Source organism: Pteropus vampyrus, unplaced genomic scaffold, assembly GCF_000151845.1.
Source record: "Pteropus vampyrus isolate Shadow unplaced genomic scaffold, Pvam_2.0 Scaffold38, whole genome shotgun sequence".
NCBI lineage: Eukaryota > Metazoa > Chordata > Mammalia > Chiroptera > Pteropodidae > Pteropus > Pteropus vampyrus.
Window position 1 is genome coordinate 8,997,823 of NW_011888819.1, and position 11,853 is coordinate 9,009,675.

Below are 11,853 nucleotides of genomic sequence, written 5' to 3' on the forward strand. Positions count from 1 at the left end.
ATTAAGGTAACTTAGATTTGGATTGAAAAAATATAGAATTTTTCAAAGTTTAAAATAAAGTATACAAATACTTCCAATTATTATTGTAAGATACCAAAGGGAATGGATTACACGTGATTTCTCGTTGTTTATACGGTTATCTAGAAGGGAAAGGAGCACAACTGGCACCTGGAAGTAAGAATGTTAACTTAAAATTATCAGTGAAAAGGATGATTTTTATTATTTTAATTTTTTAAAAGGATGATTTTAAAATGTTACTACTTTTGCTGTCAAGAATATTATTTATTGAGCATTCAATGTGTTTATGTTGCTATACTAAATCTATTTTAATTTTCTAACTTACTTTCATGATATACCTAAGACATAAATAATAGTTGTTCTCATTTGAGAGTCAAGGAAACTGATTCTCAGAAAAACTAATTTATTTGTCCAAGGTCAAAAATAAATTAAAAGAAAATGGCTAAATTGAGTATTAAACCAAGTCTATATGCTTACCAAGCCCATACTTTAACCACCATTCAAATTCAAATAAGTAAATTTTACTGTCATAATTCATAGAACTGACTTTTATTTTTCAAATCAATAATGTTACCATCAACCAATCAATTGCCTAATTAAAACATATTTTTTTAAATCATACTTTAAAGATTGCTTTATATGGTGTCAACTCTACTACTGAGGCTTATGCCAATTTGGGGGGTATATCACTAATTTAACATAAATTAATTCAGTTAATGTTCAACAAATATATGGATTTCTTATTTTGTATCTGGCATTTTGTCACACTCTGGGCATATAAAGATAGAGAAACCAGGCATTATGAGTATTGCAGTTAGTATATTGCATATTCAACATAAAGAATGGACTCAATGAGAATATAAACCAGAAAAGCTTATTTTTCTCTATTTACTTTATTTCAAATCTCCCTTTTGCCCTTGAACATTTCAAGCAGATCTCTTCAGTTTGCCAGTTATTTCGGGTATCAAGTTTTCTTAACTGGGTAGTTAAGACTCACTTTTAGATATTAAAGTGTACTTTCAAATATAGCATCAAAACTTTAATATCATCTAATGCAAAAGCTGTTTGTTTGTTTGTTTGTTTGTTTTAATCTCAACACGAGCACAAAACTTAGCCCAATAACTTAAGGTAGAGGAGGATAGAAATACTGTCTTTGACTCATTCTTCACTTTCTTTCCCTTCCATCTTCCCATACATAGCTACAGTGTCAGGGAAGAGGCAGACTGGAAAAAATTCTATCATCACTATAGTTTTCTTTTGGCTAACAATGGCTCTGGGCCAAATGCTAGCTCCTTTGTAGAATGGAGTCCTGGATTTTTTTGGAGGATTCCTCTCTCCTACTTGCTCAGTACAGTGTAGGCATGAGTAACATTCTTCTAGATGATTCCTTATAACCTGGCTCAGCTTCTAATATTCACCCTCAGTCTCCATCCCTTCAGTTCTTTGTACTGGAGCCTGCTTTTCCTGTCAGGCAGCTGTCATTCAATTATAATTCTCAGGGTCTAATGGGCAAATGGAAACTCACACACTGCCCTACACATAGACAAAATGCACAATGTTTCCACTGCCATCCTCTCTCCTAGTCTGAACTACTATCAAGGGGAATTCAGCTATCTGCCCACAAACCCTAGAAACTAGAATTACTATCTTCCATAAAATTTTTCACTATACTGAAGTTTAGCTTGATATTTCTCAAGCGGTGGGCCATGAAATTAATTTATTTAGTTTTGACCAGCATTCCTTGTCATGGAATGAATGGGATGGGGTGAGATGGGATGGGATGGGATGGGACAGGATGGGATGGGATGGGATGGGATGGGATGGGATGGGATGGGATGAGATGGGATAGGACGGGACGAGATGGGATGGGACGGGACGGGACGGGATGGGATGGGATGGGATGGGATGGGATAGAACAAAACAAAATAGAACAGAATAGGACAAAATTAAGGGTATTTAGTCATACACACATATATTGGTGCGTCTTCAGCTATAGTTTGATATCTATTTCTTATTCTAGTCACAGTTGAAAAAAAAAATTGAAAGCCCCTGCACTAGTGCCATGGAAACACCAGTCCTTGTGATTCTGCACTGTAATAAACTTTCGGCTAGGGAGTGAGGTGTTGGTCTCACTCCTTTAAAGCAACCAGTATGAATTGGTTGTCTTGGGGCACCACTCATTTTTGTGGAGTGGCACCATTTTCCCCTTACCCACCCGAAAGCACAGCTCCTCAAGAACTTTATGCAGTCTAATTTTTAGAAAAACAACTCTAATTCTTTTTTTCTTTTTTTAATAACTGGAAATAGGTGATGGGTATTGATAGTTAATGGACCAGTTTTTTGTTGTTGTTTTTTTTTTTAAGTAAGTATAATATGGCTATAGTAACTCTCTTTAAAGTGTAATGGTATTATCAGTGATCTCAGATTTGGAGTGACCACCTAGATTCTAAAACAGGAATGATTTCTTCCAAGTGCCATTACATTTGGTCATCATAAACTGAGAAAGTCTGTATGGAGATTAGTACAATTTGATTTTGAAATCATTTAATATGAATTTTAAACCTATATTTTGAAAGCTATTAAAAATTAATCATGCATCGTTTTCAATATAATAGTTTATGATTAATTTTCATTATTTTTATCAAGTGCTTTTGCTTCCCTATTATGACTATTCATGTGCCATGTAGGGAAAGAGACATTAGGCCTCTCCATACCAACCACCATTTTTCTCCTCCGGGGACCCAAATTCCACGTGATCCTCAACAGAGATCTCGTCGGCACGTAGCTATCCCTCTTAAGCCATAATTAGAAAAGAAATCTCGAGGGAAGCAAACCCCTCTTTCTGTGAGATGGCATCTCTCTCAGGACAAAATCCTTTAAGATCAATGAGTTCCAGGAAACAACACCACCCACTCCCTTCAAACAGTCAATATTTCTAGTAGGCCTCCTTTCACACAGCTCAGACTCTGAAAACCACCAACTGCCCCCAGTACTCGATTCCTTTATTGTCCAGCCTCTTCATTTATTTTCCTTTAGTTTCATTACGTTTTAAGCATGTTCTCAGGACATTAATCCCGCTTTACTTGTGGGGCGTTCAATCTCCAGCTTCCTTTCAAATAACTGTTATTGCAGAGTGTCTATTTCTCTGTGACTACTTTTTCCCACCTGACCATACTTTAATTGAGCTCACTGTTTCTAGCCTAGGCCAACTTTGTTCCCAGCAAAAGGAAACTTCCACATTTCTGTATAATAAAGGTTTGGAGGTATCGTTTGGATGATAAAACCAAGAGATTTCTCTACACTAGTGTAACATTCCAACGATTGCTGCTCGTACATTTGGAATAAAGGAGTTCATTTGGAATAAAGGAGTTCACTAAAGAGAGACTAACAAAGATTGTGAGGGAAGGGTGTGTGCTAAAGCCTTCAGCCATCTCTTGGCACTACAGTGTGCAAAGGATATGCTTAAGGTTTTATCCACACTCTTCTCAAGCCATATCTCTGGTTTTGACACTACTATTTCTGAGCATTCTGAGCAACCAACTGTATAGTCTTATTGATAGCAAACCCAGCTCAACCATGTGCAGTGCCAAAGGGCAGTTGTTTAAAAGGGACAGAATGGGATAGGTCGTCCAGAATTATCTATTGGTCACTTCTTTATTTTATACAATGAATATTCTTTCCCCATAGAACCCTGCGAAGAAGATTATTTTCAGTGTAAGAATGGAGAGTGTGTTCCGCTAATCAACCTCTGTGACAGTCTTCCACACTGTAAGGATGGCTCGGATGAAGCACATTGTGGTATGTAGTATTTTTAGGAAAATATTTTTGTCACTTTACATTTGGATTCTACAAATATGAAAGGAAGATTATGGATGTATGTATTGCCACATGTTTTGATGCTTTGGGGTCTGGACATCTCTCACTGATTTCAGCACCTCTATCCCCATTCTGGTTAGAAATCAAAAAGTTAACATGGCTCCTGTATTAGTTTTTTTGTTGTTTAAATTTACTACACTTAATAACTTTAAATCTAGGACAATCCATATTTACATAGAAAGCATAAAATATCACAGAGAGGCAGTAGCCTACACAAGGCACTTGAGCACCATTTTTATTGGCAATTATACTCTGTGCATCACCTACAAATAGAGGCACCTCAGGTTTATTTATAACTGACTTTCTACTTTGCCCTTTGCATGCTTGATTCTTCACTATTTACTACTACTCCTGCCCTGAGTCTTCAAGTCCAACCCCACTCCAGATCTCTATGACACGAGTAATGGCTACTCTTACTATGCCTTACTTTCATTTCTAAGCAAATATTTAATGCTACTTATTATGTACCATGCAATGTAACTAAGTGCTGTAAAACAATCTTAACATAACAAGAATTAGTTCTATTTCAACCATGAGAAAACTGAGACTTGGAGAAGTGACTGCCAAACATGCCACACCTAGTAGGGGGTCAAGCTGTGTTTTCAATCTAAGTCTGTCCAATTCTGAAGTCAATGCTCGTATTCCTCTCATAATAGGAAAAAAAAAAATGAAAACAATAGCATTTACTTACATAATTACAATATGGTGTTTATAGGTAAAACTTCCATTGGAGATTTTTCTCTTGTTTGATAAACTAACTTAGCTTGATTCAATCCCTAATGGCTTTAAAACTCTATTCAAAATGGTTGTAAGATGGTGATAAAGATGATAGAAACCAAACAGCAAAAGAAAAAGTGCAAGGAGAGTGGTTTCTGGAGAAAGATGTAGGGGACGATGCCTACAGTTGTTCCTGAATTTGAGTTTCTCTTCTTTCAGAGACTAAATGTGCAAGATATCCTCTTCATGAATAACTTTACCATCTGTTCACTTGCCGTATTGATGTGCAAAGAATTTGCATATTTCTACTTTTTTTATAGTTATACGAAGAGAAAAATTAAGACTACCAAATTTATATTTTCAACTTAAGACTTCCAATATACTATCTATTTATTTATTTGTTTGTTTATTTATTTATGTATTTATTTTTATTCACTTGATATAATTAACATAACTTCCAGTTTTACATTTTTGACCCCCTTTACCCCATCTACCTTCCCCCTTCCCCCTCCCTCCTACCCTCTGGTAACCACTAGTCTATTGTCCATTCTATGAGTCTCTGTTTATCCTGTCCATTTGTTGTTTTTAGGTTTATATCCCACATATAAGTGATATCATGTGGTTTTCAATGTTTTCTGTCTGGCTTATTTCACTTAGCATGATTGTCTCAAGGTCCATACACATTGTCACAAATGGCAATATTTCATCTTCTCTTATGGATGAGTAATATTCCATCGTATATATGTACCACAGCTTCTTTAGCCAATCATCTATCATAGGACACTTCGGTTGCTACCACGTCCTGGCCACTGTGAATAATGCTGCTATGAACACTGGTGTGCAAATATATTTTGAACATGAGTTTTCAAGTCTTTGGGGTAAATACCCAGTAGAGGGATTGCTGGTTCTCAATAGAGGGATTGCTGGATCATATGGTAAATCAATTCTTAGTTTTTTGAGGAACCTCCATACTGTTTTCCATAGTGGCTGTACCAATTTGCAGTCCCACTAGCAGTGTATGAGGGTTCCTTTTTCTCTATATCCTCTCTAACACTTGTTATACCATCCAAATATACTCTTAAGAAAAATTATAATCAATCTTTAAACTCTAAATGTTAAGAATATTGCACATTTAGTTTAGAGTCCATCATTTATCATTATCAGCTTAGGTCAAAATGACCCTGTGTCTAATCTCTTTAGTGCGTCTTTCCAATGGCACCACGAACACTGGTTTGGTACAGTTCAGAATTCAGAGCATATGGCATGTAGCGTGTGCTGAGAACTGGACAACCCAGATTTCAAATGATGTTTGTCAGCTGCTGGGACTGGGGTAAGTAATTCTACTCAGTTCTCTTTTAAGACTTTTATTGTTATCAAACTGGGTTTATTAAGATATTTCAAATTTATGGAAGTTATGAATTTAGAAAATATACATGAGCAAAAGAAAGAAAATAAAAATCTTGATTAACCCTTTTCTTAAAAAATAACCGTTAATAACTTTTTAATAAATATTATGTAAATATAAGTATATAGAAATATTATATTTTAAAATTATATAAAATAGTACATTATACTGTTTTATAACCTACTGACACATGAGCATTTATCATGTCATTAAATATTTTCTATAGATTATTTTTAAGAAAATTAAATATTCCATTTTATGCTATATCATAATATACGTAACTATCACAAGCATGAAGAGAATATGCTTTTGCTATACCTTTGCAACATGTTTACATAGTTTTTTTTTTTTTGGAAAATTTGTAACAGTATGATTGTTGTGAGAAAAGATATGCAGTATTTCAAGATATACTCAAGAAGGGTAATGCAAGTGATAAATCCATATTAATAACTCATCAAAAATTTTTATACCTCCAGTCTAATGTCGTAATATATTACATCAAATATAGAAGTTCACCATATTCAATTTTTATCTTCCCATCAATCTCGAAAGTAATGAGTTGGAAAATGGAAGGTAATAACAGTAGTAATAATTTCCTTTTTTTTAAAATTGTACAGTCAGTCAACTCTAATTCACCATTCTGATTATTTGCTATTCACGATTTGGGAGATTTAACCATAGTGGGTCACATATGGTTATTTTATCATGTATAGCACTGTATTACTTATCGGTAATAAAATGTGACCTTATTGGTCACATTTATAAACTTTATAAATGTGACCATGTTTACTTGATTTATTATTGCATTTTAACACCTAGACTTATCATTGTCTCAAAATATAGGTGCTAAATAAACATTTGTTGAAGAAATAAATAATACATTATATATAAATATATATACGTATAAATGTAGATATATCTATCTATCTAAAAGTATGTCAAAGGTTGTCCAATATGTCATCACCATTTATTTTTTCTGTCCTGAAATGGAGAAAGATTTTCTAATTTGTTCTAAAAGATTGCATAAAGTTATGAAGGAAAATAATTTAAGACCACATCCACATATACCCTCAGCATTTGGTAATTATTTCAACTGTTCCTAGTTCATCAAAATCAAATGTAATTAACTGATTGCTATTTTGTAATATGGGGCCCTCTTTCTAACTAATTAATAATTCATATGTCAGTCTTCATGCTATATACAAATTTTTCAAAATTTATTTCAAAACGTTTATTTTTTTAACCAAAAACATGTCTTCCACTAAAAATAATAGTGTAATGGTTAGGTCTTAGCGTAGCCCATAATAGCTATTTAATTTCTAGTAGACTGAGAGAGTTATATTGTATATTAATGTCAGGATAGTACTAACCACCACATATAGATATTTTACCAAAGGAAAATGTGTTGAGGTTCCAGTCAGAGAATCGGAAATGTTCCATAGCTTCTTGCAATTGGATCAAAAGCTTTCAACTCCCTTACTTCCTAAAATGCTGTTCATTCAGAATGGGAACTCCCTGGCTCCAAGTCTCATTCAAGTGATGTCAGCCTCACCAGAAAGTCAATTTCTATCAAGAGCAGAGAGAGAAAGTGAGTTTTATCATCTATTATGTAAATAATCATCAATTTCACTTATGCGAATCATTTGGAAACTTTCTGCACTTTATATATATAATCCTTCCTACTATACATTATTGCTTTTATTCTAACAAAAACCCTTTCGACATGGGGGGTTTTGAGACATAAAGAGTCTTGGAGGTGGATGAATTGCAGGAGGAATAATGTATTTTGAGGACGAGTCAACAAAACACTGAAACTGACACTCGTTTACTTATTCTCACTTCAAGTAAAGCACTGGGTAAGTGGCATTGATTCTAGGTTCCCACTTTAATGTTGATTTCAGTGCAATGGCAAGTTCACACAGGTGAAGCCCTAAGAAGTCATTTTCTTCCACTATTAAACTTGACAGTTCTGAGGAGCTGTTTTATAGACTCAGAAGCTTAGTAAAGAGTAGGCTAAGGAGATTGGTAAGTTGAGCTTTTTTCCACAATTAATGAATCCAAATGCCCTGGATCACATGTGTGTATATTGGGCTTTCACTGCACTGGGGCTTATATTCCAATTTACCACCTTTCTAAGCATGACTTTATAACTATACACACTGGAGTTTTTTCCTAGTGTGGTTTGTGCATCTTAACTAAATTGTTTCCTGAAGGATATATGGAGATAAGGCGAAACATTTACAAAGGTGAAAAAGGTCAACATATTCTTCGACAGAAGTCTCTTTTAATGAGTTTGAATGAAATATGTTGCATGATAGCAAAATGCTGATTACTATAATTGCATGAGAGAGTGTATTGGAAAGGAAACATATATCTTTATTACTTTATAACTGTTTCTAATATAAATATATTATTTAGATTACTCCGATTACTCCTGTATCAGAAGTCTAATCATTTATTTTTTTCTATCCTGAACTAGAGATTTTTCTAATTTGTTCTAAAAGATTAGCAGTGAAATTGTGTCTGTTCCATGGATGAATAAGTCATAGGTCTTGTTCTCAGTGTGGTGGGCATAGACACATAAATAGATAATTACAATATAATGTGATAAATTCAATATGCTGTAGGAGACCTTACTCAATCTATGCATGTCAGAAAAGGCCTTCTAGAAAATGGCCTGAGCTGAGTGGATCACAGCCAATTCCACACAACTGTGTACTATTTACATGTTTTCCCCCAGCCAGATTTTACTCTTTAGTTCACTGACCTCATTTCCTAGGAATCACAATCCTTCCATCTGGAGACATGGACAAAGAACTAGATTTTTTTTAAGGTGCATAAAACAAGCAGTACATCCCACTGCCTTAACTGCAATATTTTTGATGAAGGTCAGGCACAGGCATTTCCTCAGAAATGAAGTAATCTCTGCAAAAACTTTAATCTTCGGGCCTGCACTTATTAAATAGTCTCCATAGTGCCATGATAATTGAAAGAAAGTTATAGCCTTAATGAGAATTTGTCTGGACTGGTACATGGTAACCCAAAAGAAACTTAGCAAGTTTAAAATGATGTGTTTGGTATAGTGGAGAGTAATTTAGGAGTCAATCTATTTAAAAAGTGCTGTAGTCTCTCAAGATTATTTATGCAGATAAAGTACAAAATGCAATTCCCCAAACATTCTAGTACATCATATGAGGCAGATTTCATCAACCTTCCCTTTTTTAAATGAAACATTTTCATTCCCCGCCATTTATAGCGTGCATAAGTAAAAAGTACTTTGAACAACATGTTCATGTCTCTGATCAAAGCATGAAAGAAAATATTTTATACTGATGTGAGAATAAATGCTAAAGAAATTTAGAGTAGTTATTTTTTAAATAATATTTCCTAGGAAAGCACACTACCCTGTTATTAACCCAGTGAATGAACTATGCAGTAGATTTGCTTTGCTAAGCCATTAAAAACCAGAAGTCATCAGGTTTGTTATGGCTTTACAGAATTTAGGAAATACTAATGTATTAAAAATAGATTAGTTACAAGTATCCTTATTAGGCAGCCTATGAAGAATAGATGTTAATTTTTCAATCCCATTATAGTTCTGTGCTAGATACCTTCAGCTCAAATATCAGAAATATCGCTTGAGCCTCTCATTCTCAAACCCAATATGAGAACTGGAATTACTTCAATATTCTTCCATTTTGGAAGTGTTTAAAAATGTAGAGGGTGAGGAGTAAAAAAAATTTTTTAATAAGACATCCTAATAATTAGAGCATAATGATTTAATATCCTATATATTCATGCAGCAAATTTGTATCTACAATTTAGCACTGGGTCCCGGAAACTGAAAATAGAACTGGTTTCATATTAGTTTGAGAAACTGTAGAGAAGTAAGCATTCTTGTTCTTATCATTGACTCCAGTTTTTCAAATATGTGAGAAAAACCTTAACACAAAATTACGACAAAGATAAGATAGGAGGATTAGTAGAAAAAATATAACTACTATCTTCGACTTTAAATGATTTCTTATTTGCTAGCTTTACACAGAAATAATTAAATAATGTTTTCAGTTATTTTTAATTTACAAATTTAGCACTTAAGAAAAAAATTAAATTCTTAGCTATGTTCCTAGTGTGAGAATGGGGAAGATGGGGTACTGAAGGCGAGATAGTGGGGAAAAATACTATTTTACTTGGTTTAATTGACTAAACTAAAAGCTCATCATTTGCCTGAAGTACAAATTATAACTTAGATGTCTTTTCTGTTTTAAAATTAGAAATGAATTAACTAAAAATAAGAAAGAAGAAAATGCTTAATAGCAAAGTACAGTAATTTTATAACTTTCTAAGATTAATATCTTATAGGTTTATTTTCTGACAGGATTGGAAAAAGCACAATGGGTTAGGTAATTATGTCTACTGTGGGCAAGCGAGTGAAAGCACTAGCTTGTAATCCAGGAACTGGATCGGCTGCTCCCTAACCTGGTTATATAGTAGAGTCATCTAGTCTTGGTCCCAGATGTTTGGATTCAGGGTAGTCTAGGTCAGTGCTGCTCCGCCTCTGAGTTTAGAACAAGCATCTGCAACACCTAGGATGCATGTATAGAAATGCAAATTTTGAAACGCCACCTCAGACCTCATCAGAGAGCCTAGAGTAGGCCCAGCAATCTGTGTTTGAATAAACCCTTCAAGTGACTCCATTGCACCCTGAAGTTTGAGAATGATAATCTAGGGTAGGAGTCCTTGTCCTTAACCTTCTTTTGTGTGTCATACACACTTTTGGCAGTCTGGTGAAACTTACCAACTTCTTCTTAGGTTCAAATTATTAAGTGTATAAAATGCACATAATTACAAAGGAAATTAATTACATTAAAAAATAATTATCAAACTATTATAAATATGATATGCTAATATATTTTTTAATCAAGGTATTAAGTCAGATATTCTGGTGGTTGTAATGATTACTGTCAGATCAAAGGTGAGGAAAAATGATATTCTTAGATGTATGCAGCAACTGCAATACGATATGAAGATATCTCTAGTTAGTGAAAAAATTATAAGTGCTGTTAATAATATTGTGGTTACTTGTATCAGAAAGAAAGACTAAATTTCAATTAGAGGTTAATAAAAATAAAGACGTAGTTATTTTTCATCCAACTGCAAACCCCTCCAAATTATCGCAGACGACTAGGCGTTCCATAGACCTCAGCCCGGGACCGTGGCGGTGTGAGGTCCAGAGGTCTTGGGTCTTACAGAGCCCCAGGTGATCTTGATAAAGTAGAGAAACCCATGAAACTCTGTGTATTTGTTTCAGTAGAAAATATAGAATTTGTCTAAAACATCTCTAAAACTGGGCAGTTTGCTTTCACCTAGCATTAAAAACAAAACAAACTGAAAGAAAACAAAACATCAAACATTTTATTTTTCTACTGTAGCCAGGTTGTGGACCATCTCTGACTTAATCCAGGGGATTCTTTAGCTTGTCATTGTGACACCAGCCTATTTTAATTCTCTGGAAATTTTTTTTTCCTCCAATAAACCAAAACAAGAGTAGGAAGTTTTAAAAGGCCACTATAAGAAGTATATCATTTAAAAAGTAAAAAAAAGAACAAAAACAAAAACAAAAACAAAATCTACTAGATTTCTGTTACCCACAGGCTGGTAAAATGGCTTGCTTGGAAAAAATCATTTCTGACTTCTCCCACTAAGTATTTGAAAACATATTATTGGGAACTCTTATGTGAATTGTCACTTATTTGTATTAATACAATTTAGGGGGAATTTTCATTGTCTTTACCTCTTATTTTGACTTACACTCTAATTGGTATTTTGTAACCCCC

General features: G+C 34.0%; 1 protein-coding gene across 1 annotated transcript in view; it reads left to right on the forward strand.

Moving 5' to 3' along the window:
- The window catches only part of TMPRSS15 (transmembrane protease, serine 15), a 116,018-nt gene that overhangs the window by 74,938 nt on the left and 29,227 nt on the right, over positions 1–11,853 (forward strand). The window contains 2 exon segments of the mRNA XM_011358244.1: positions 3,706–3,816; positions 5,812–5,941. Of these exon segments, the coding sequence (XP_011356546.1) occupies positions 3,706–3,816; positions 5,812–5,941 (241 nt within the window).